A 27,314-nucleotide genomic window follows, 5' to 3' on the forward strand; every position below is an offset into this window, starting at 1 on the left:
TACAAGTCACTTCAAAGTCGTGCTATCATTCTACTACTATCACTATTTCAGTATAAGAATTACACGATAGATACAGTCAAATAGCATCTAAAATAATTATATGTCATTTAATGCTGGGTTTATTACACAAAAGTAGTGATGAAAATTACTGAAGTATTTTCAGTGGACAGACATTTATTTGTGAGAATTCAAAGAATCATCTCTGAAAGTCATGATCATATAATCCTGGAAATAGGCACAAAAAATAGCTGTTTTCTCCATGAAGGTTTCTAGCTGCTGATTGGGCTTTGGTTTTTTTTGTTTGTGGTGTGTGTGATTTGGGGTTGATGGTGATAGTGTTTTCTTTAGGTGGCGGTTGTTTTTCTCTATTAAGCTACAGGGTTTGGCTGGAATAGTGTAACAAGTTGCAACAGCTCTATGCATATTGCATATGTACATTTAAATACAATACATAGTATTTCTTCTCTTCCTTCTGCATGTGGAAGCTATTTCTTTGACATTGTGTTTGGGAAATAGAGTAAATCGGTGTGAACCCTGAGAGTTCTTCAAGCCCAGCTTCATCAACATGTCAGGTTACTGCCAGTGCATAGGGCCCACACACGCAAATTGCTCCTTTGTGTTTGTTTTTCAAAAACTGATGGGGATGTTTTCTCAAGATGCACAGGAGTTTCATTCCAGTCACTGACTTATGATTATCTGGGCTTCCAGAACTGTGAGAACTTATTGTACAGAATTAAAGCCTCTGCTCAAAGACTTACTTTAGAAAGTCACCAACATCCTAGCTCTGTGAGAAGGGTGTGAACAAAGGTACGTAACTTGGTGATGAATTTGGGTGACTTCACTCATAAGAAATTAGTATGTATTTATACATCATTCTTGGTTGGTCAGTATCATAACAAGTCAGCATGTCTCTGGCTTGAAGAAGTTCTACACAGAATTTTAACTTCAGGGAAGATAAGCCAGGAGTTCAGAAGGTCTTTGGATTGATGTTTGCTTTTTTATTTCCTTCTGAAATATCAATTGAATAATGCATCTAGTAGAGTAAAATTCTCTGCTTATTATGGATTAACAAATAAGTTGAATAAGTTCAGCTTTCAATGGAAATATTCAGCATGTGGTAACACAATAGCTGAGTATAAACAGGGTCAACACCTAGGAACTTCCTTGAAGTTAATCCAACATTAATCCAAGTATTCTGAGTTAGTTATTGGCAAACAATTTTTTTTTTATTAAATAACAAATCCTTATTGTTTTCCAACAGAGTTATAATATTTACTGGTTTTACTATTTGTAGTCTTAAGGCCATTTGTTTAATCTTGCTGAAACTGATACTTATTTCTAAGTGTGTTACTACTATGGGTGGGCATGCTTGACTAGACTGCCTGGTTTTTCCTTTTTTCACCCTTACATGAGCAGTCCTGTTGATTTTGAGGGGCTTTATTTTTGCATCTTGTGTAGTTAAGAATATAACACTGAGCATTGATATCAGTGAAGTATTTCCTATTGTGCACTTACGAGGAAATCTTATTGTATGTTTTGTTGGCATGCAATATGGCAGTTTTAAAGAATAAGTTTGAGTTTAGACAGAATATAAAGTAATGGCTGCAGGCTAATAACCACAATAAGATATGTATAATCAAGCATTCATTCATCTGTTTCTTGACTACAAATCTAATTAATGGTATTTTTATAGGTTGCATTTATGTCAGCAAGACATAATAAATATGATAATGGTCCATAATTATTTTTATAATTACGTGCAAAAATCCAAAATATTAATTTACAACTGTATGTAAGAGATCTGATTCTAGAACTTTTCCATTTATAAATTGTACGTAAACAGTGTCCCAGGATGACAGTACTAACAATAGTACAAGGATTGCAGAAAGTGAAAGCTACAACCAGGAAGTTTTAACTATTTTAACTAGAATTTATTAAACACTCTTAAGTGCTGCCTTTTTACTCAAGGTATCATTTGAAGAAAGTAACTGAATTACAAGCTCCTCAGTTACAAATGTCAGTTCTTACAGACTATCCAAAGTTTGAGGGTTTATTTTCTATATGGAAAAGATACATACTTTAATATTCACTATGGCATTCCAGTCATGCTGTCTCCCAAGATTAAAGAGGATAATCCACATACCTGTGGGTTTAGCATGTACACATGTTTTGAGAAACCTTTGCACTTTGGCTGTGTGTGCACTTTGTAGAATGTTTTTATATAGACTCATTCTGTATGCATTTCTGTAGTTCTTCATGTGTCAGTTTTAAACATATTTTCAATAAATGTAAGGCTGCATGTGGCCTTACACTACTAAACCTGTTTACATTTGAAAAAACACTTGATGTGTTCTATGCAGGAAAATTTAGTAACCGTGTGCACAGTAATAATCCATTCTGCTATTTGACTTGCAGTAAATAAATGAGTCCTTCTGCCTAGGTATTAATTGGGGACATCGGAGTGCTTTTCATGGAAAGTGGGCGATACCTTTCTTATTATGTGGAGCACCCTTAAATCATCATGGAATGATAGCTATGAAGGGTATTTAGCAGCTTCATTACAAAAAATGATCAGCTGTTGATGAAAGCACTGCTGTAAGAAATAGCTACACAATAGTTTCTCCGGGTCACGTCAGACCGATAAATAAAAGGTGAGGGTAGAACACGGCCCTGCCAAGCAGGAGATGCCATCTCCCGCTGCTCTCCTTGCGGCCACGGATGCGCACCTGGCAGCTCCCCCGGCGCACTGCATGTGCTGCTCCTGCGAGCGGCTCTGAGCGGAGGGGCTGCCTGCCACGCAGCAGGGCTGTGCCTATTGCAGCTGCTGCTGCATTCGGGAGCAGTGGCAGGAGAAAACAGCAGCGGGGGAAGTTCCCGGCACATAAAGCACCAGGATGATTACTGCTCTCTCGTGTTGATGTTTTTGAACCGGAGTAGGACACTGACTCCTGCTCTGCTATTACAGAGAAGAAACAACCCCGAGCTGCAGAATGAATTAGCAGCTAACATCACGATTACTCTTAGCTGTTAGCACAAGTTGTAGGAGAGGAAAAAAAAAATGGGAGAGGGAGGAAAAGAATCCCCATTTAATGCTGCCTAGGGAATACCGTGGAATTTAGAACAGATACCGTTGCAGACTAGCAGCATGCCTGACTGCACTTGACTTGAATCACTGGGAAGCAGCCTCACATTGTATCGTTTAAAGAAGGAAGAATGAAGGAAGGAAGGCAAAATAGTAATGGATTTGTGTACAGTGTTTCGGCATAAATGGAAAATAATATAAAGATGGTGGTATGTAATTTGTGTTTTATTTTTAAGAAGAATTTAATCCAGGTACGTATGCTCTTTGCATTTCTATCTAGTCTACATACAGTTTTCTGCTTCCTTTGTTTCCTTTGCTTATTTTCATTCTGAATGTAGCTCCCACTGTTCTTGCTAATGCAATGCATTGATTTGTAACTGATTTGCTTTCTAATGCTATAATGTTGATGAAACCGTCTGGGCTTCTGGAATTAACACTTCATTAAAATCTGGGGGAGGTTATTTTGTAAGGTTGGTAACTTCACAGTATAAGTTGAGTAAGACAGTTTGGTGTTGGATTTTTCAATGAGTTGGTATGTTTAAATTGATATAAAAATATAAGCAAACTAATTATATGAATACATGATGAAAATATAGTATATTTTCCTTATTTATATGAGTACTTTTCTCCTAATTTGTGACAGGATTAGTAATAAATTGAGCTTTATGGATGCTTATGTATTTCTGGGTCTTGATTAATCTCCAAGATGAACACCCTGCAGCTTTCTTTTGAAGAGACAGCTTGCTCAGACTACATGCTTGATTCTGTTCCACAGCTAAGTCTGTCTTAGAATACCCCCTATTATGTACCTCCTCCAAGCCACAACCTAAAAAGCCACCTTAACTATTTAATACATTTTTGCTCATCATTTTAGGCTCAAGAAGATAACATTAGTGTTTTTTCTTCTGCGATTTCAGAGGTCAATAGTAACTGAAACTAATTTCTTACTATGATAGATGGTTCATTTTGCTTTAAGAGGAAGAATTATGCAGATAAAAAAATGACTGTATTATTTACCCCTCACCTTTCTTTAGTCACCTGACTCCTTCTGCACTTTCTTACTAATATTTTCTTTCAGCTAACAGGTAATAAGTGAAATAGAACACAAAGCTATGTGCCCTTAAACTAAGGACACTGTTGCCTTATAATGCCTAGTAAAAATGTATGAAAACACTTAAAGCTTATTTGATTGTTCATTGATTTGAAATATCTTAAAGAATTCTATTGCATTTCTAATTTCAATGCAGCCTGGTTAGAAGTAAGATTTTTTTGTTTTAATAACATGTTGATCCAAAAAGGTTTCATATTAGTTCCAGCATCTTAATACTCTTGTTAACCCCTGGCTGACAGGAAGTCTTATGCTTTAAAATCATTCATTGGTGTAATATCAGTTGCTTTCTGATGTGAAAATAAGCTGTCTGTAAAGTTGTAGCAATTTTTCACATTGGTGATTTATACTTGTTTCCTGTTGGTGATTATATAAAATAGATGCTTTTCTTTAGCGTAATACACAACTATCATCTGCCAATTGAAAATGTAGGGTTACTTGACTCATACAAATGTTCTGAAAGTCAGTGCTAAATCTTAGCATCTAAATCAACATAGTGAGAAAAGCAGCAAGAGAATACTGTTAAATCTAAAAGCACTAAGAATGAAAATTAGAATTTAAGGTTTAAAGCATGTTTGATTCATCACAAATTCCTTTTGTAAGGGATATAATGATAGAAATTATGATTATGAATTAAGACAGCTGTCATTGCAAAGAAAAAAGCTATGATGCAAGATACATGACTGTTCTTTCAGGGGAATATACGCTACTTTGAGAGTTGTATAAAGGTTTTCTGTCACTATACCATTTGCTTGATCCTGCAGTGATGTCAGCACATTACCATAATGACTTTATATTGCTGTGAAAACACTTAGGAAATCTCAGGTAAAGTACTGAGATTCCAGAGTCTTGCACAGTAGGAGAATACTCATAGCTCAGAATATCTCCCAGTTCACTAAAGCATCAATGAGAACTGAAATTTCCAAGTTTTCCTTTAACTGTAATGTTGTGAAAATCCAGGAAGAATGTAGTATAATAGCTTTTTCCTTCTGAGATCATTAAAGCTCTGAAGCATAAAAATTCTTTGGCACCTAAGAAAGTTGTTACACTGGTTTTGTTTTTCTCATTTGTGTCATTTACTTAGGTTGGTAGCAGAGGTTCTTGCTTTCAGGTACAAATCTGAGCATCACAATTGTCAGTACATTGAAGCAAAGACAGCAGAGGGGCTTTTTTTAATCAAGTTTTTGCAGCAAATCTAGAAACATGTTTAATATCTACCATCCTTATCAATGAATGTCATTTCAGCATTAAGCATGGTTTCTATCTGTGTGTGCCTACCCATCCTAGTGTATGTTGTTGTCAACAGTACTTGTAGTCATTTGGGCTTGTGGTATTTTTCAAATGCAAGTATCACAGATGTTTGATGGAAATATCACTTGCTACCATTTATCAAATGAAAGACCACTCCATCAAAAACTTTGCTTTTCATAACTTCTTGTTCTGAAAGTTTAATGTCACTATTAGTTTACCATATTTTAGAAAATATGTAAGATCTCTGTGTGCAGAGGAGTGGAATCCAGAGGGCTTACTTGGCCCATATAAAGTTGTTCTCTTACTGTAAATATTTCACTGGGAATTTTTGTAAGTAGTTGAAAAAAATGTCCCCAAACCCTAAAGAAAGAAAAAAAAAATCAAAGCTGTAGAGTGATGTAGTGCACACATGGTCACACAGTTCATGGTAAACTCTGTCCAAGTGAGGTCTAATTCAGGCAGTGAATTCAGCCCATTCCAAGGCTCAGGCCAGTACAGTTAGAGGATTAAAATTCTTACCTGGCAGAAAATTGAGGATTTTTTTGGTTGGTTTCTTTAATTATATTTTCTGATAGAATTACTATCCTGAAAAGTTGTTGAAATTTTTGAAATTTTAGTATTAAAAGAAACTTTGAATATACTTAATATACTGTAAATATATGTAAATATATACTCTGCATATATGTTATGCTTCAGTGTAAATTAAATCACTTGGGTTTCCAGGGTGTAGTGTTTTAAATATCCTCTATTAAAACACGTGTAAAACTAAGGACAGAACTGAGATTAAGTAAAAATATATGTTGATACTTTGTTTTTAATAGGCACTAAATAGGTTTTGATTATTATATAGTAGCTTTTTATTTATCGCAATCTGACATAATAGCAAGCAGGTCTAACTAAGCTAATATGTTTCGTACTGACTTAGCAATACAGTAATGTCCATCTGTCAGCAAATAACTTTTCCCTCCCCATGTTTTCCATTCCTTTTTGAAGTCTGCATTTAAATAGAAATGAACTATTTGGTGAAATTGTCTCAATAGCCTCAGTTGCCTTAACAAAACTTCACAGAGAAAAATGTAAATATTACAAATACAAAGGTGTAGAGAATAGTGTAACTCAAAATGGTAATTCTGCAACTTATTGTAAAATAGTGGGGTTTTCTTCAATTTGTCTGTCTTCAACAGCAATTGCAAAAAAAAAAACCAACCATCTTTTACCGAACAAAAAAAAATCCTCTCTTTTTTCCATAGTGGTCATAGTAGTGAGAAAGCAGTGAAGATTACTTTCTTAGCTTGCTAGGAATTTACATTTTCTCTAAGCTAATTCAGACAGTGTGCTTCTATACATTACAAAGTCATTTAATTGCAACTGTTTAACTACTGAGTTAATTCACTAATGCCCTAAGTTCTAGATGTGGTTTTTGGGTTAGATGTTCAGAATCACAATGAGCCAGTCAAGTTTAAGCATGTGCTGTTTCCATCTGTTTTCCTTAAACTGTGTTAAGTTGTATGCTGATGGAAGAGATACATAACAGCTATGAATGACCAGTCTTGCAATATGACTGTTACATTTTTAGATTGGATTCTGTAGTGTACCCCATGAATATGTGTGCAACCTCCCCAGGACAGCGGTAGGCCTTGTGGGTTAAAAAATAAGCAGATTGTAGGCTCTTAAGACTGGGGTTTGAATCAGCAGTTTGGTGGTTAGTTTTACTTTTTACATTCTTAGAAATAGAGAAGGCAACATGTTCTGAGGGTGGTTAGATATCCATAAATAAGAGATATCACCAGGTAAATAAGCAGATATAGTAAATTTCCCAAATAATTTTGCAGAATAGGAACAACTTCCTAGTCAAAGGGTGAGAGTTCTGATAGCACTCCATGCTTTTATGTGAATGTTGGAGGGGCTGAAGGGATAGGGAAAAAGTCTCCTGCTGTGAAAATCTAAGGAATTCTTGGAATAAAGAGTAATTAACCAGAAGAGAAAGCAGGTCTCTATATTGGTCTCATCCCTGCCTTTGCCAGGGTCTTCAGGCAGGTCATCCACATAGCATAAGTTTCATTTTACCTTGAGAGACTCACAAATTACACAGATTAAAAATGTCAGTAGTTAAGACTACAAGGAGAATTTAGGAAGAATATAAAGGAGTAGATAAGTGCTCTAAATGAAGTTCTTGTGATTTAGGTCATCTGAGATGATTGTCAGTATAATGCTCCTGTTACAGTAAATTAATGAAGCAGTGTGGAGTGTACACTGTATCACTTGTCAAAAGGAAGGGATCATAGGTTTCACCCAGCAGACCTGAGCTGAGGGCAAGTGCACTTATGTCAAGATAATCTTATTCCCAGGCAAGTATAAAACTCATAAAAGACCAAAATTAATAAATCTATACATCTGAATTCTGTTGTTGATTCCTTATGTTTCTGATGGTAAGAGAACCTCTCTTAGCCTCAGTTTCTACAGATGGAGGGTGGACTGTTTATACATTTTTTTGTTATATTTGATTAATTAATTTCTGTGGAGTATTTTGCATATCACAAAAATGTTTCTGTCTATAGACTCTAACAGAGTCTTTGGCACTAATAGAGTGGTACTGCTGCAGATTAAGACCTCTTGGTTTTGTTTTGGTCACCCCTACCACCCTGGTGTTGTGAACATGAGCTGTCATAGGATATTTTACAGAGAGAAACTGCACTTCAGTCTCATCTTCTTGCCTGCCCCCTTTCAATGCACACAGACCCCTTGTAGTTGATTAATAGTGTGAAGGTTAAGTAAGGCTATGGTTCTGCCTCCTTCTTGCTTTATAGGAGGACAGTCTGCATCCAAAAAGCTATCTCTTACTGGAGAGAGCTGCTGCTCTGCAGCATTTACTAGAGTCTGAACAGAAGCTGAGCAGTGATCTAGCTATTCTATTTAAATACTGAAATTATATTTTTAAGATGATTCACTTTTCTTTTTTGATAAAAATTAAGGGTTGGATTTGTTAAAATAATTTTTTGAAATGGGGGTCTGGTGTTCCGGTATGTAACTAAATACTCTGTTTGCATTATTTAAAAATGTATCATTTTTAACTCAGCCCACTCCTCCCCCTTGTACCTGACACATTAGTTTTAGATTTAGAATAAGATCCTTTATAAATTATGCTTCCAACTGACATTTTTATTTTGACAATGCTTTGTTACCAACAAATCCAGTTGGATATGCTTGGAACTGGTCCACATTATCTGTTCACCATCAAGTTGATCAACAAAACTATTTTCAGACTTCCTATGGGTCAAAAGTTGCTGGAAGTTTGTCCTTTATAGAAGGACCCCTTAAAGAATTTATTTTAGTTCTAGTCTCACAATCCATAACACTTTCCAGTTTCCTTCTCTGTTACCATATAGCATAAAGTCCATACTTCACTGCTGTAACATTTCAACATCTTTCCTTGTGCTTAGAATGGGTTAACCCAGTCATGTTGAACTTCATCATAGAAATTATTTTTGTTCAATAAACAAGCAAAGTGAGATTTTAAAAAATGAGGTCATAATTATTTATTGGCAGACCCAGATGATACAAGAAGCTCTCCAAATGACAACTTGCAGCTCATTCAAATAATTGACTTTGTTCTATGTGGTTCTTGAAAGACTGTTCCTTATCTTAGGGAGTTTTAACCATACATTGATTTAAAATGTTAAGAGTAACCTATGCAAATCTTTACAGAAAGAAATGGATGAGACCTGTAATGACTCAAACTTGATTCCATGTGTAGACATACTACTGTAGAAAATGAGTGTTTGACAGCCATGGTAGGCTGTAAACTGATTAACAGATCATATGACTAATACAGCTGAGATGGAATAGAACTCGCATGAGAGAACATAAATCTGCTCCATTTAGCAGATCTCCCTCTGTTTCTAACAGTACAGCTTTTAATTCTCTACTGTGTTGTCAGAAACTGGGTTTATATAAATTAAGTGCTGAATTTTCAGCTATTTGTAACACTTTCAGTTATCTCTAATAAAAAGCATTAGTTAGACACTGGATAAAACACACAGACACACACACATATATGTACGTGCCTTGCTATGAAATCAAGATTCTTCTACAGAGAAGCATTTAACTTTATTTATAGTGAATGGAAATGTTCCAAATTCCAGTGATAACTTCATTATTTCTTGGTTCTTTTTAGACTGAGACAGGAAACAAGCCTTCTGGCTTGTTTATACATTCTTGATTTGAAGTCACTTGAAGAATGTCCAAGTCATCTAAGTGAAGTTTATATAAGAGGGCATTTAAAAATCTGTGGCTATGTGGGCAGAGGAGGTAGGCAATCACACTTCAAATCTTGTTCAATAAATGGTTACAAACATTCAGAGTAAGAGCTGAATGGTTAACAAGTGTTTCTACATCCAGAAACATGCCTTTGACATTGAAAAGTGTCCCAAGATGGTTCCTTTCCCTACTAATAATATGTGAAAACAAGGCAGCCTTGGCTCTAGTGAAAACTTCTCAATATTCTGAGAGATGTCATTTGCATTCCTTGAAAATTACCTGCAGTCTCATTGAGCATTCTCATGCTTCCAAATATTGCTTGCTCTGAATTCACTCTTGATACTTTAAGCATGAGCCTGTAAGAAAAAGAAGTGGCAAAGACTATGCTGATGTGTATGTGTTAAAAATGTGATTCATGTCCCACAGATATTTCACCTTTTTCTAAAATAATAAATAGCCACTTTGGGAAGAGTGAAGAATGTTTTCTATTGTTCTGCTCACCCTGCATCCCACTTCTTTTATAACTGGAAAAGAAATGAGTCTGTTTACATCCTCTGTTCCAGGGTTGCAGAATCCAGCCAGGCTTTTAGCAGCTTTGCCTATGCTCTATGCAGCACAGTGCATTTTGCTCCTGCAGTATTTATCAGAGGCCAGTGATTATTATTTACCATTACACAGTGTGTATTTATGTAATGAATAAATACATAGAGTATAATAGTAAGGTCAATGAAGGCAAATTATGCAATGCAAAGACCAGATCTTGAGTTGTGTCAGTGGATCATGGTGTTTCATAAAATGCCAGGATGTTTGCAGACAAGGACAGTTCATATTCTTTACTCCTCTTGAGACACCAGAGAGCAATCTTTAACCTTTTATATACCCTGTATCTAAACAGACTTCTTATTCTGCCAAAGAATTTTTAGCTGCTTTAGAAACCAAAACAACCATTTTAAGAACTTCTTTGATGGATTTTTCAGAGCTGGATTTTTCTGAGCTGGTTACCTTGTTTTTATTCCACAGCTATGAAACTGGGAGGTGAATAATATGCAATACAGAAGAATATGTTGACATGTTTAAAATGTTTTTTCTACATTTCTATGGAATACAAGCTTTAGTTTTATGGAATAGAAGTTTCCAGAGACCTCATGGAAGCTTTTTAGATTTCTTTTAGATCAAATAGTTTTCCTGTTGTTATGGCACCAGTTTATGTCCTGCAACTTGTAAACCATGCTTTATGTAGGTTTGGAGGGGTTTTTTTCTGTTACCTGAAAAATGTCAGATTTAATAACCTGGATGAGAATTTTCATTAGTTGTCCTTACTTTCTGTTATGTTCTATGAGTTATTTTCTTTTTACTTCGTAAAGAGAAACTAAGAAGATAAGCCCACTTTTGAGTCCTGACTTATCACAGCATGTTCAAGTCAAAGCAACTCTTTCACAACCCATAGTCATGTACATAATTCAATCTCAAGATAGAACAGCATTTCATTAATACAATACTCACTTGTACCTGAATCCAACCTTGCTCCAAAAGACAAAGCAAGAGAAAGCTTTGTACTTCTGTTTTACTAGCTGGTAACCATTTGTTACCCACCAGTATTTTTGATCACTGCCATATATCATATGGAACTAAACTGAAATGTCAGTACTCTGAAAGAAAGCAGAGAGCATTTAAACTGAATATCTCTGTTAAAGTCAGAGAATTAAACTGGATGAAGAAGCCTGGAAATAAGTATAACTTATTAATTGGTGTTAACAATATTGCTTACAACTGTTTTCAACTTCAATTATTTATGAAAAAAAATCTATTACAGACAATTATGGGGAATCATCTGTGTTTTCATTATATTCTAGTTTAAAAGTCATCAGTAATACTGAATTACAAGTTTGTTTGGCAGCCATTGTAATGTCATTCCCTCCTTTTTAGACACATCAAGAAGGCATGTGCAGCAGATTTTGCAAGACATACAAAACCTCTTCAGGATTTTGTTTTGAACAAGCAGATGCATGATTATTTTTTATTTTTCTGTCACATTATTCCAGAGCATCAGTAGTTTTTATGGCTATAGTCTCCATTGAAACATTTGCCAATGATCCTTTTGGAGATACAAATACTTCTCTGGATCAAAAATTGTATTTTATGGAAACAGCTTAAAATAAATTACACTCCATGGTTTCTGCCCTCTTCAAGAGCCTGATCTCATCTTATCTATATAAGATTTGCAAAGGAATGTTTACAAAGAAATCGGGAAACAGTACAAAAAGGAAAGAGAGTTGTCAGAGCAAAAAGGAACAAGACTTAACTCAGATTGGACAAACAAAAAATCCAAAATTTTCAAATACTTTAAAAAGCACCGTTAAAAAGATTGCCAAGTGCCCATCTGCTCGCAACTTATCAACTGAAGAGGAGGAAAGCAATAGAGAATTTTCACTTTCTCCAACATTCAGTTACAGAGTTGCTATTGCCAATGGACTGCAAAGGCATATTTTTGTAGCAAACAGTAATAATGAAGATTTAGTTCAAGACCTGTCTTCAAACGATAGCTCATGTTCTGAGTCGTTAAGTGAAGTAAAAACTAATAGCAAGAAAAACGAATACTTATCCCACACAATGCCTGTGAGACGCAACAGGAAAAGCTTGAGCAGCCTCGCGGCCTCTGATGGAAGTTCGGATGGAGAACGCACTTTACACACGCTGAAGCTGGGAGCCTTACGAAAACTAAGGAAATGGAAAAAGAGCCAAGAATGTGTCTCATCAGACTCAGAGCTAAGTTCTTGGAGGAAAACATGGGGATTAAGAAGTAAATCTCTGGACAGAACTGGCCGTCACCAAAAATCAAATACTCTTGAACCTGGCTTTAGTTCGACAGGTTGTATTAGCCAAACCCACGATGTTATGGAAATGATCTTTAAAGAACTTCAGGGAATAAGTCAAATTGAAACAGAACTCTCTGAATTAAGAGGGCATGTTAATGCTCTGAAACAATCAATTGATGAAATTTCTAGTAGTGTAGAAGTTGTGCAAAATGAAATTGAACAATTGCGAACTGGATTTGTGCAGTCCAGAAGAGAAACACGGGACATACATGACTACATTAAGCAGATAGGCCATCCAGGAAACAAAGCAAGTCTTAGGTTTCTAAATGTGCCTGAAGAGCGGCTTGAAAAAGCTGAAAGCATAGTTTACAAAATATTAATGGAAAAAATGGGATTCTCAGAGGCACAAAGCACTATTAAAATTGAGTTTGCCCAAAGGCTTGGGCAGCAGAGAGACTGTCCAAATGCAAAGCCAAGACCCATTCTTGTTTACTTTGAGTCATCACAACAGAGAGATCTGATTTTAAAAAAGTCTTATAAACTTAAGGGAACTGGCATTGGAATTTCCACAGATATATTTTCCCATGAAATAAAAGATAAAAAAGAAAGAGGACTGCCTTCTTCTCAGACATATGAAAGCATGGATATGAAACTTTTAACTGTGGAGACAAAATCTAAAATGCATGACTGGGAGTCACCTGACAGTGATAAAGACTTGGAATCAGATATAAATAAGAACAGTTATGCAAAAATATCTAAATCAGCATTTCAGATAAAAACAAGCACTACAAAAGGGACTACGGAGTCCCCAAACACTGAAGACCTTGACAGAACTACTGACAATAGCACCTTTTCACACAGAAGAAGTTATGACAATCAGTCACCAGAGTTTGACACTATAGAGAAACAATCAAAGACTTATTATTCAGATGTGACTCCTTTATGGCATTTACAGAATGACTTTGCAACACCAAAGCTTAGCCGTTCAGAATCAGATTTCTCAAAATTGTGTCAGTCTTACTCTGAGGATTTTTCAGAAAACCAGTATTTCAGCAGAACAAATGGCGGTTCATTGCTGTCTTCCTCTGATCGAGAACTTTGGCAGCGAAAGCAAGATGATTCTCTAAACTGGTATGGCAGTTCCCAGGAGCAGACTTTTGCCCAAGACATGCAACAGTACCCAGAGCAAAATGAAGCAGGAAACATAGAAGGTAGTGGAGTAAGCAATGGAATAATCTGTGTATCTGGAGACATAAACCATTACGATGATAGTCAACTTTCTTTACAGGATGATCTTTCCCCATGGAAAAACTGGAATCAGTTGGAACAAGGGGCAGATTTGGGCCTAGACTCATCCACACAGGAAGTTTTTGTGTATGACATGAGCAGCCCTTCAGATCAACAGACAGATTTTGGAAAGGGTCAAAGTTCTGACCTCCAGTATGATACTGAAAGCTATGATTTCACTCTAGATGGTACTTCACCATCATGTCCAGGCCTTGACAGTGAAACACAGAGTCAGTGGACTGGTCAATATGATGATTATCAGGAAACAAATTCTATCTCCTCTTATCAGAATCAAAACAGATTGCCTATGATGTACCGAAGTCAAAGTGAACTACCAAGTGATGACTCAGAGGAAACCGCCCCTAAATCATGGCACAGCAGATTAAGCATAGATCTTTCTGATAAGACCTTCAGCTTTCCTAAATTTGGATCTACACTTCAGCGTGCTAAGTCCGCTTTAGAAGTAGTCTGGAATAAAAGTACACAAAGTTTAAGTGGGTATGAAGACAGTGGATCATCTTTTATGGGAAGGTTTAGAACATTATCTCAGTCTACTGCAAATGAATCAAGTACAACACTTGATTCTGATGTTTATGCTGAGCCTTATTGCTACAAAGCAGAGTATGAGGAAGAGTTAATTGAGCCATCTGGTGAGAATGAAACAGACTATGTAGAAGTAATGGAACAAGTCCTTGCTAAACTAGAAAATAGAACTAATAGTAGTGAAACTAGTGAGCAGGTCCAAGAGTTTGAATTGGACCAGTCTTTGTATGAAACTCCATATGAAATGCTACCAGAGGAACAATATGACGCACAGTTTGACAGTGTGATCAGTGAAGATATATTGGAAGTTGAAGGTGACATGGCTCCTGAAGTAGAAATAAGGGAGGATGAAAATCAGAATGTTCCAGAGATGATTACTGAAGTTACTGAAATTCCAAAGAAAAAAAGAATACGACCCTCATTCAAGGAAGCTGCTTTAAAAGCATACAAGAAACAAATGAGTGATTTGGAGGAGAAGATCCTTGCTGGAGGTAATAGTTTTTTAATACTGTCTTTTAAATAAAATATTGTTCTCATTAGAGTTGGATATTGATTTTTGTATAGTACATTCTCTTGCACACATTGAATTCAGCAGCAAAAATTCTGCTTATGTCTGGTTTTGTTTAGAGGGTGAAATACTTCTGTAGAAGTCAAAAGATTAAATTTCACAACTTTGTATTGAAACAGTTTTCTGAATATGTCTAGTCAGACATGCTTCATGTATTTCTTTGAATTTCCATAATTTCAAAATTAAATTTCACAAGATTTAAGTCTTTAAAAAAAGAACTAAATAGTGCAGTGTTCTTGGTTTTCTCCAAGTTTTATAAATGTATTTATAGGAGTAATACAGAATGTTCAGATACTACACTCTTGCTTTCTTCAACAGTTTTTAAGACCTGGTTGGTTCATTCATCCTAATGGGCAGTGTTCTCTACCCCCTGTGCAACCCAAAACTGGATATGTACTTACAAGAGTGAAAGTCTAAACTGATTTTATGTCTGTTCTTACTTGAATTCTGTCCTTATTTGTACTCCCAACAAGCTCTCAGAGAAGTAGTCAGTCCCCAAAATGGGATGAGAAGGGTGTGAAAAAAGAATGTAAATGGTATCATACATGTATGAAGAAGTTCCTTTAGTAAGGAACTAAATTCACAGGAGAGTTTGACACTGTTTTTTTCATTATTTTTATTTTTCTATTATCAGACTTCAAAGCAGACAGTCATCTATATATAACTTTAATAATATGCAAAATAATTACTAGTAATAGACAAAGTAATATACTAGTAATATACAAATACAGTGATATTCAATTTAAAAATTAACTGTAACTCTAATAACATTTGTTATAATATTGCATGTACATTTAATTGGGAGCATCATAATAACTGGAGCTAGCCAGATGGTAATTGTCACCTTGACTGAATCTTTCCTTTATCTGCCTTGGAAAAATTATCATCTGATACATTCATTTTAAAGATGAAAAACTGTGCCTTTAGCCAAAGATTTTATTCAATAATAATGAGCTTGAACTACTATGGTGTTTCTTTTGTACATGAACAGCTACTTTTACAGTAAATAAATAGTCATCTTGAACGTCAGCTACAAAAGGATTTAAGTATTGATATTAGTAGAGTTTACCTTAAGGTCTATTTTACATTTAAAAAATGACACTGGATTGTATAGTTGTATGTTGCAGGTGTTTTTCTACAGTACTCTGTTAGATACTAGGTGGTGTGTGCATGCAGTAACAGCTATCAATAACTTAGGATTTTCATGACACTTTCCTGGTTTTTTTGAGGTGTGGGAGAAGGAAACGACACTCATTTTACCTAGTCATTGTACAATAGGAATATAATGGTCGGAGGACTTAATTAAAAAAAGCTCACAAGAAAGACCCCAAATTGTGAAACCCAAATTGATTCTACTATTTAAAGTCTGTGCATTTGTGTACATTGGTAGATAACAGGTTATTAGAAAATGCAGACTAACTTTGGTACATCCCATGCAATCCTTTCAAATGTATGTTCTTCTTTTAACCCAGCAGGTGAAAGACTTCTTTCAGTCTCTTCATCTATTGACATTTCTTCTTCTGAATAGCTGAAACATTTCTTATATTCTTATATTTCCAGAGAATCCATCTGACAGCAAGACCAGTTTATGAAAACGTGTTTTTGAGTGTAGTCTATGTGGCAAAGTGTCTGCATTGTTACCAGATGTCATGCTAGGACCTTGTGTTTCTAAAAATAAAATAATATAGACTATTATAAAAGAGAAGGAAAATAAAGGAGAAAGGGAATACATCAGGAGGTTAAGGGGAATTTACAAATGAACTGCTACAGCACACTATTTCTCAGCTTATTCTGAGGGTGCATTCACTCTTGAGTAGCAGTTCTGTTTCCTCTTCACACTGTGCTTTCCATGCCATCAAGGAATAGGATACGTGTTTCAGTCAGGGATTCTGCTTCAGCAGTCACCAACTGGTTTGTTACAAACAGATCTTCAGGTCCTGTAACACACCTACCAATACCTATTAGCAGTACCTATAGTTTTTCATGTTTTTTTATCTAATGAATGAATACAATATTCTTACTTTAATGTCTGCAGAACACTTAACAATTCTTCAGAATTTAAAACTTGCAAAATATATATTTTTAGCTGGAGTAGCCTACTCAAAGAATATATTACCTGAAAGCTATTTCTGCTGAGTGATAGATAGTACTATTGGAGCAAAATCTTTATTTTACTTTCAGCTTACTCTCGGTGAGCTGGATATTGGATATTATAGACAGTCTATTCACAGATAATGAAATCCACAGGTGGGACATCTGCCCTTGGAGATAGTCAAAATCCCTCTGGACATGGTCCTGGGCAACCTGCTCTGGGTGCCCTGATTTGAGCAGGGTTCTTAGAAAAGGCCTCAGCTGTTCTGTGATAAGGAAATGCATTTTTGAATACTTTGCATGCAGCCTTTGAAGAAGGTTGTCTTCTTAATGTCAGTTTGGCTGCTAAGGCAAAACACCTTCAATTTCTGTTTATTGCTTGAATGGCACACAGTCTTGGAAAAAAACACTGTTAAACAGTTCTTTAAGGAGTTCTTCAAAACCTCCCAAACCATATTTTGTAACTTCTTGTTTTTGACAACCTGCCTTCTCTTCTTTATTGTGTGTAATTAGGCGTGTCCAGAGAACATTTAGTTTATCATTTAAGCAAATAGTAGTTTAAGGTATTCAATCTTCATCCTAATATTTGCAGGAGTGATAATAACTTTTTTAAAGAAGTGACTAATAGCTGTTGTCTAGGGTTTACATGACTTTTATGAATGTTTTTTGAATTTTTTTACTCTCTTACCCCTGTAACTGATTCACAGTCAACTTCATATTTCTTACTTTTAGATGGAAAAGTACTAGAAAGAGAACAAGTTCTTTGAATTAATCTTCATTATATAACTAAAACATAACCTATTCTTCAATGAATTGTTTCATCCCTCCATGTAAGCAGGAGTTGTTAAACAATCTGTCCAAGCAGAGATAGAGCTGTACAATACAGTAGTGTTGGCTCTCCAATTTAATACAAAAGAAGGGTATAGAATTATATGGTTTTTATTCTAGTAATGCAAAAGGTAAGGTCAATAAATCTTTGGTACATAAATAATTTGCTAGTGCACAAGAATCCAATAATATAGTCCTATTCTCTGTCACTAGCTGGAGTATAAAATACACTCTGAGCTGATTGCTTATGTATTATTTATTAAAAAATGTTTTCGGAGGCATACTGGAAGGACTAGGTTATACAAATGAGAGGAGGCGTGAGCAGTACATGAGTAATCCTCTGATTTAAAGTTCTGTAAAGATATAGAGGCATTGCATGGATGCATGTATATTAATGGAGGGATTGATGGCTTGAAAAAAATCAAAGAAATGCTACCCAGTTGTTTGTTTCTTTGTACACTGTAATTGAGAGCACTTTTATCCATTGTTCTAGTCATCACTTGTTGTTTTCTAGCTTTATTTTCCCCTAGTGGCTTCTTTCATTCTGTCCCTATCTTACCTTTTACAGGTGCCTTAGCATAACCATGATTTTCTGTCCCGATGAAACTATGCCTCTGGAAAAGATTCCAGAGCTGCATGCATTCTTCTCAGCTGCTTTCAGTGATAACATAGGCTCTTCTATGAATGGTAATTTGTGAGCAGTAGCTTCTTGATCCAGTTGTTGAAGATCTTGCTCACAATTTGATATGTCAGATTTTAAAAATCTTTCAGATTTTAAAATGCCTTTGGTGTGAATTTTCAGACACAGGATAAGATGTAGATTTTTTATGATGTTAAGATGGGTGAACTCATCTAACTCTGTACATAGGTGGAGTGACAACTCAAGAGGACAGGGAACAGGGATTGGATTTGCCTCTTTAACAGTGGAGGGAAGTGTTTCTGTTGTTTTATAGGAAGGACATTTGTATTTCACTTCATAGTGTCTGACTGAAGAACAGAACTTAGAGATGAGTATGAATACACTTATTTTTTTATGCTAACATCTGAAGCCAAAGGAACCAGTAATGTATTACCTCACTGCCCTGGTGGTGCGGTCATTTGGTTCCATGGTAAGAAAAGCTGCCAGTAAAATAAGTAAGCTTATTCAAATGCATATTTCAAATTCTGTCTATTCAAACTATGATTTTTTTGAAGCAATTATTTATTTTATTATTTGGACAGCTTTTCTGGGCTTTTTATGAAAAAAAGCTGGAATTGCCTGTATTTTCTCAAAGAGTAAAGGCTTTAGAAGTTAACCTAACCCTGTCTTCTTGTACTTGGACTTTTTTTCCTATGTCTTACCTTCATCATGTTTGTTTTTAATACACTTGCATATGTGCACAGTTATTTGTAACTAATAGCTATAGTTAATAGTGTTGTACTGCTTTTGTTACGTGAAACTAAGTCTTGGATTTGGACTTAAAATGATCAGTGCTGTGGGCCAAATGAAAATTAATTGATTTGGTATTGTTCAGTAAATTAATCAGTCATTTTATAGCCATTCAGAGGGAAATAGGATAAATAAAAGCCTTACCTAGGTCATGAAAATTCCTTACTCTTTGGTGGTGACTGTAATGGAGAAATAAAATGCCTGTTAGAAGTCAAATTGGTTTTTTATATTTAAGAGTTCCTCTGCTACAGTCTACATTTACTATATTGGGAAGTGGGCTTTAAGAAAGGACCACTGTTTGTACAAAGATAAATGAAAAGTATAATATCCCATTTTATTTCTTAGTTGTTTGGGCTAGCTACATTGGCTGATTAAAAAATGGTGAGTTGTGTTTGGGTTTGTGACAGAGGGTTTCCATAAAAATAAAGTTCCTTCTCAGTGTGCTGGTGCAGACTGGGGAAGGGAAGGATGTCCTAGACAGATGGCAGAATTTTATTTTAGTGTTTAAAATACTGAAGCATTTAATAAAGCTACAACACATTCATTTACATGTATTATGCCAAACTAAGATGCCTATACTTTCATGACCAGTACTAACAGCTAATGCTACCCAGTCTTGTCCATAAGATACTATAAAAAGAGGTTGTTGGTGAGTGTTCTTTTGCCCTTTTTAATCAGTCTGCTTTTGTTACTATGAAAGTTACAGTTTTTCATGCTTTGGCAATTCTTTGAAATCTAAGTGCATTCTGTTCTCATTACACCTTATTTCTTCAAGTATTTTGTTGTTAAAATTTAAATATAAATTTTATAAAAACAAATAAATAAAAGTTAAATCTAAACTCTCTTGATCTAATGCAGTGTTCAGTTGATATAGTATCGACATACTTTATATAGTTCAGGTGTGTGTTACTATAAACCAAGAATCTCCAAAAAAGGCTTGAAGCTGAGTTGTGGCCACACTTTAAGTTGCCTGGAAGTTTCATGTCACCTCGCTCAAAGTAATGAATGAAACACTTTTTTATGTGGCCTCTTTGAGATTCTTTTTCTGCACACAGCCCAATGGCATTTCACATCTTTCTAATCTCAGACACAGTCTGATTGGGGGGAAAATGTGGCTGAATGAATGCAATTAGTCTTTGTATCATTGGAAAAGAATAGTCCAGCCATAAGCACTCATAGTTAATAAAAAGTAGCAGCAGTAACAAGCCCCAAGATTTTTTGTTCTGTTTCAAAACATTGGAGCCACAGTATTTAGTGATAACAGGTTTTTTTGTTTTTCCAAAATCTCATTTATTTATTCACAAGAGTGATAAATTACTTCGTCAATATAAGGACTGATTGTGAATTCCGTGTGGCTGATATAGTTCATCTGAAATGTTTAAGGAAAATAAATATGTATTCACCTAATATATCATCTATAAAGAGATGGATTTGGGGACAGAATACTTTTCAACAGAAGGTGATTAATCTATTGCTCTTCTCTTCATATGTAAATAATGTAAAAAGGCAGATTCCAGAGAGTTTTCCTCTGTGTCTTTAACTCTTTCTGTTTGGAGGAGGGCAGGGAGGAGGTGCAATAAGAAGCTGTAGTTGTACAGGATGAGAGGACACAAAATAAATTTTCAGATGATGTGGGTAGAAACTGATAAATATGCTCTTCCTGCACCCAAACTGGTTAGCCACAATTCCTTTTTCACATGTGTATGAGTGCACTTTGAAAATCTTACACTAATATTACACAAAGTAAAATAGTGTTCTAAAGAATTATTAACCACTCAGTGAATTAAATCAGGATGGTGCTGATGAACCCAGGTATATTGATTTGACTCAGCTTCATACGCTTGTTTCATGCACAGGAGAGTGTATGCATTATTTTCTTGCTACTGGTTTAACTGGAGTCAGGCATAAGTTTTTATACCCATCCCTTCCTATTTCTCTTCTGTCCTTTGATGGAGAGAAGTAATATCAGAGACTTAAAACAGAAAATGGCACTCTGTCCAGTTTGAGATTAATAGATTTGTAGAAAGGTTGCTTTTGAAAAATTATGGCAGGAAATCTAATCAGTTAGTCATAAAGATGATGCATCCATCTTCTTGTCTGTGAAGAAAAAGCAAGTAATTATATTCACCACCTACTGTAAAGTTGGGGCCTCATGAAAGGATGCTCTGTATCAGTTGCTTGCTACACATTCAGTCTGTATATTTTTTCCACTAGTTAAGTGACTGGAAGAACTATTTAAAAAACTGTTTAATATATCTTCCAGGAAAGATGATAGTGTTCTTCTGACTTATTATATTTCAATTCTGTAGTTACAGCATTTGTTCTTACCAGAAAATCTTAGATTATGATACTTTGTCTCTTTGTAAACAGGACAGTAAACCCATAGATTAAAGAGCAACAGTTTAATTTACTATACTAACTCTTGCTAAATCAGTGTGCATTACATCAGGGAAATGTGTGTCACAAGAACATTTGTGTAACAGTCTCAGATTCAAAAAATTCTACTGTCTACATGTATCAGATGCCTTTTCCTGGAATAGCTGCAGCTATTCCTTAAGCATAAAAAACATACAAACCAACCAGGCAAACGAACCCAAACAAAAACTCAAACAAAACCAAAAATCCAACCAAACAACAACAAAACAGAAAAACAAACAAACAGAAAAGGAACCAAAACCACAGAAAAACACAAACCTCCCAACATCCTTAATCAATAAGGTTTAGCAGAAATCTGTGTTTCCACTGTTTAATAACAATAAGTAGACAAAAAAAAAAAAAAGCAGACCACACCAAAGAGTGACTTCTGTTTTTTTTTAAAAAGTGGTTTGTTAAAACTCTGGTTTCCTCTGTAAATGGAGGAAGCCTCTGCTACTCTACTCCTTATGAAAACAGCAGGCCACTTAACTATTTTCACTGTCCTTAAAATTAATGTAGGTTGATAAATATGCATGCAGTTTCTCTGCTCTTTTTGAGCTTAAACAGATCCAAAGTTGCAAGAGCTAAGAGGAAAGCTGATCATGAATGCCAGTTTCAAGGGATTCTAATAATGGTTTTGCTGAAAAAAATAAAATACTGTATCATCAAGATTAAAAAATATTTTTTATTTTTATTTCCAAAATATTTGAGCATTTTCTTTGTATCATTGTGTTTTAGAAGTAGAAATAACACTGCATAATTTTTGAATGCAGCTTTGGGATAAAAGGAATCTTGCTAAAACATCAGGCTGAAAAATTATCTAGACATGCATTTAAAAAATGTAATGACTTGGAAAGCATGAATTCATAAATAGGCTCAAGTCTTCCTCTGGTGTATTGGTGAAGAGGAATATTACAAGAGTGTGTAAGAGATTCTCTGTTTTGTTGTCAAAGGGAAATTCTGACTACTTCCATGGGAGAGGAACCAGGCTGTTTCCTTGTGAACGTTTTCCAGGTGATCAATCAACACCTAGACAGTTGTCTCTCAGGAACTCTAAATAGAAGGAAATACCTGAAACATCTCCAGTTGTTGCTGGTGCAAAGTTATTCTTGTTACTGATAGAACTTTGTTAACCATGTGGATTGCTTCCTTGAGGAGCTGAGAGTATTCTTAAGATAGCTTGCAAGTTTTAGTAAATCTGAAAATCAAGAATTATGGTTGTGTGGCTGACGCAGCCATTTAAAAAATGTCTTGGATGCTATGACAAAGAACACGGTGTGCAAAAGATACAAGGATACAAGTTAGCTAGAAAATACCATGGAAAATATTGTAATCTGTTTTCTCTAACTAAGTAGTGGCAAAGAGCAATCTGCTGACTGACACTTGAGTAGCTTTCCTGGAGTAGATTATTGGAGCAGCAGCAAGTGATTTGTCAGTGCTGTCACAGACCCATAAACTCTGTATGGCTCTGGGTATCACCAGTGCAGCTGCAGCCTCACCAAAGGAATTCTTGTCCTTCAGCTGCATATATATCAAGATGGAATAAGGACAGACAGGTGTGATGGATGTACTATTATTGAATGTAAAAATAAACTGGGAGAGAGGAATACTTATAAAATGGATGAGCATAAACTAAAGCACTTTTTAATCTTTTCCTGTAGCTCTTCCTATTTCATTTAACACAAACAGGATGGAGCTGATGCTCTTCTGAATCCATAAGGCAAGAAGGGTACTGCAAACATAAAGTAGTGGAATTTTCCTTAGGAACTTTTAAAGGCATGTTGGATGAAAAGTTCCTTTTCTAAAAAATCATGAAAGTAGGGGACAAGGAGATATGCCTTTTTCTATTAACTATAAAAAGGGATTGAGGAATTCAGAGGGATTTATGCATGTCCTATGAAGCTGAAAAATTCCAATAGTACCAAAAGTTATTCTTTGAATTCCAGTGTACCATTCTATAGCTCTTAGCATCTGTGTCTCTCTTTGGTGTTTAGACATAATTATTCCAATTTATTATTTCAAGCAGAACCAAAACAAACTGTAATTTGATTTTGAGTTTACCTATACAATAAAAAATAACAGTAAATCATATTTTTTAATATTTTAATGCTAATCATATTATTTCAAATATTTTTTCTCTTATATCTTTTAAGCTAGTTTCTTATCAATATAAATCTCATATCTTTGTCTTATCTCAGTAAGTGATTAGCTTGATGCCATTTTTTATTTTTATTTCTTTTAAGTTTCTATTTTTATTTATTTTATTTTTATTTATTTTGTATGTGATTACACAATGACTCCTTTATTTTTTCACTACTATAAGTCTTGAAATTAGTTTGGCTTGTCTAAATTTTTTAGCCTTCTAATTTGGGGGTTCTAAAGATGATGTTTAAAGTCTTTGAGAGTATTTTAGATTGTTCCTAAACCTTACTTCAGAAGTGAAAGCAACTCCACAGGAGAAGAAACAACTTTATGCCAAGAGCAGCTGAGAATATCAAACCCTGTGAAATATGTGACAGTTGCCCAGACACTGCATTCTGATGCTTTGCTCCTGAAACTAGCTGTACATGTTATTCTTGCTCTTTAACCAGTAGTAGATTTATATGACTTATGGGTGTGGCAACATGAGCTTTTTATTTTACAACAGGGGTTCACCTTTGAAGCAAATCTTTGTCTTCCCAGTTTGTCACTTTGTGACAGCACTAGCTGTGTGTCCTGATTGAGGGACACCCCAAGATACTGTGGGTGCAGGAAAAGTTGCAATAATCAATCATGTGTTTGTTTTCATAGCATATAATTAATTACTTGGTTGCATGTACTATTATCATATGTATTGAGGGAGATAAAATACACCTTTTCATTCATGTTGGATAATGTATGCCTTATCCTTTTAATGCTTTCTGGGGTCAGAAGAGACTGCTTAAAATGCATGCTGACTTTTACTTCCCACCATCACCCTAACAAGCTAGAGATTGTCAAGAGATCACAGTCTTCAAGAGAATGGTGGTTATTTGAGCTCACCACATCCTGCAATCCAATAGATCTCTTGACAGTCTATAACTTAGTTTTAGAGATAAGTTCTAAAATTTGGTAGAAATGTCAACTAGCTGTTGAAAAACTATAGAAAACAAAGCCATCAGAAGTCTGATGGGACTCAATTTCTAAACACCAGAGGGGTTTTTAAAGCATATCCTTTTGTTTCAGATTTGCAGACCACTTTATTAATAGAGACACAAATGCAGTTTTCATCTTCACCAAACTGACCTCCTGTTTTGACTCTCCATGTATCCGCTAGTAATTTTTCTACATCATTGCTAGTAAAGTGCTAGCAGCAATTCTTCTATTTCTCCTGTCAACCAAGCTTTATTCAAGTTTGACCTTCTCTTTGTCAGACAAGCATCACTCATCTCTTGTGATGTGCTAGCTTTAATATTATCTTTCAAGCGTTATACACTATTTCCCTAGAATAAGCTTCAGCAATACAGCATCCTCTGGGCTTACAGAGTGTAATGTTCTGTTCTGTAGTGGCAATAATAGCTTCTGGATGCAGCATTTATTATTTTAGCATGGCTTAATTTGTGTCATTGTTTTGGCCAATCCACTTCTTTAATGTCCTGCTTGTATTCAAACCTGGTTTTCATCTGTTATTTCCCTTTCTTGGCAGTACATGCTAATTAAAATTGTCCACCTCAGACCTCAAACTGCTTCTGACTATGAGTATTTTACACATGTTGTTTTCATGGAACAGCTGTATTGTTATCTAATTTCAGCAAGTATTTTGTCTGAAGGCTTTGCTTCCAGAAACAATGTAATTATCAGTCAGTTTGACGTTCTTGCAGCCATTTTGCAGAATTAAATATCGAAATGGTACTTTTGAGAGAATAATGAACTTTAATTCATTTTCCTTCTTGGTGTTGTGGAATAATGTACACTTACAAGAGTGGAAAATCAATGTTTTGATTAATTTTGATCCAAGGGTTTCCTAACAGTTTAGATTTTTAGAACCTTGTTACAGTTCTTGTATTATGGCAGGGAGTGGAGAACTGAATTTTTGCAGTCATTAAAGGAAGAGGAACATATTGGGACAATGTTCTGCTCTCAGAAAAGTGCAGAAATGAAATAATGGCACAAGACTTTTGAAGAAGATTTATAACTGGGGGACAGAATCTCTTTGATAGAAATATCTCTGCTCACTGATGCATCCAGTTGTGCATTTCTGATAGTGTCACAAGGTACAAAAGAAAAGGTCTGTCTTCCATATTTTCATTGCTAATATACCTTTCCTGCTGGAAGACTCTGCCTTTTCAGCATCCTTTATGGCTGTTTGGTTTTTTTCCTCAGAAATTTGGGTACAGAATTGGTTGTCTTGTATGATTAATTTCTCTTTCATGTGAGAAGTTACCGATGGCAACATTGCTAATTGAATAAACTTGGACCATGACAATCTAAGTTTATAACAATGTAAAGTTAAACTTTTCTAAGATCTGTAAATTTTCATACCCAGTTTGAATAGTAATTATGCAGCATTAATAAACACTTGTTGGAAATTTTACTTAGCCTACATTTGAAATGATAGGTGGATAGAAAATAACCAGGGGGTTTATCTGAGGGTACTGAAAAATGACAAGGCCCTCTCACTTCATTCCCCAGCCATCCCAATATGTAAACCACTTTCAACAGAAGCCAAGATTTAGTGGCAATGTTGAGTATTATATAGCTTTTTAATACCTGAAACTTATTAAAGAAAACTTAGACTAATTTTGTCTAATTTCCTGCTTAGTTATCTAATTCAATGTAATTGACAGCCTTAAAAAAATAAAAAGGGCTTGTATGCATTTTTCTTTTGCCTTCAATATTTGATACTAGTAAAAATAATTTTCAGTAGTATGTAGATAGATGACCATTCTACTCTTCATCATTCTGCTACACAGGTTTGTAAATATCAATGTGGACTGCACTGAGCTGAAATAGCAACAATTAAGGAGAAAAAGGATTCTCCCTGTAATCCTAGTAAAGAAAAATCCTTCCTCTTATCTAAAATGGCCTGTGGTATAAAGGCACAGTGAAGGCTATTACTGTTATTTCATAATGTAGTGAATTTTCAATTAAAATAAAAATTTATGGAGAAACAACTAATTAAAGTAAGAAGGGTTAATTATATGAACCAGTGTTTCTAATGTTCCTAGGTGCTCTCATTACTTTTCTAGGTTAGTGTTTTGAATGTGTGGATGACAGAAGTGAGTTATATGAAGATAAGCTCTTTTAAGTAAATCATTGTCATTCAGCAGTATAATCTGAGATGTCTAGCCTTGAATCCTGATTTGAAAATACATTCAGTGGTCTCTTATATAATCACAGTTCATTTCTTATCTACATCAAGGCATGTTGCTGTCTATTCTGGTAGCCTAACCACAGTAAAGTGAATTGCTTGGTGACTCTGTACACTTCCTGATTTGGTGCTCTCATACATGCAGAGAACACTTCCAGTTTAGATTATTTCACTCATGGTGACTTTAGAAGAAGCAGTAAACAATGAAGTTTTCAAACTAATTTTGTCTTTGAAGATGCACTCATTTGTTACAAAGAAGAGATGTTCTTAAGATCTCTTTTTTGGGAAATTTGCGTCAGTCATCCGCTTT

The 27,314-nt window shown here is 35.2% G+C and overlaps 1 protein-coding gene across 1 annotated transcript in view; it reads left to right on the forward strand.

Moving 5' to 3' along the window:
- Nucleotides 1–3,201: 3,201 nt before the first annotated feature.
- Nucleotides 3,202–27,314, forward strand: part of UNC13C (unc-13 homolog C) — a 131,586-nt gene continuing 107,473 nt past the window's right edge. Inside the window, exons 1-2 of the mRNA XM_058846971.1 lie at nt 3,202–3,333; nt 11,625–14,835. Coding sequence (XP_058702954.1) covers nt 11,868–14,835 — 2,968 coding nt within the window. The 5' untranslated portion in view covers nt 3,202–3,333; nt 11,625–11,867. The remainder of the gene's footprint in view (nt 3,334–11,624; nt 14,836–27,314) is intronic.

This window comes from Poecile atricapillus, chromosome 11 (genome assembly GCF_030490865.1).
Source record: "Poecile atricapillus isolate bPoeAtr1 chromosome 11, bPoeAtr1.hap1, whole genome shotgun sequence".
In the NCBI taxonomy this organism is placed as follows: domain Eukaryota; kingdom Metazoa; phylum Chordata; class Aves; order Passeriformes; family Paridae; genus Poecile; species Poecile atricapillus.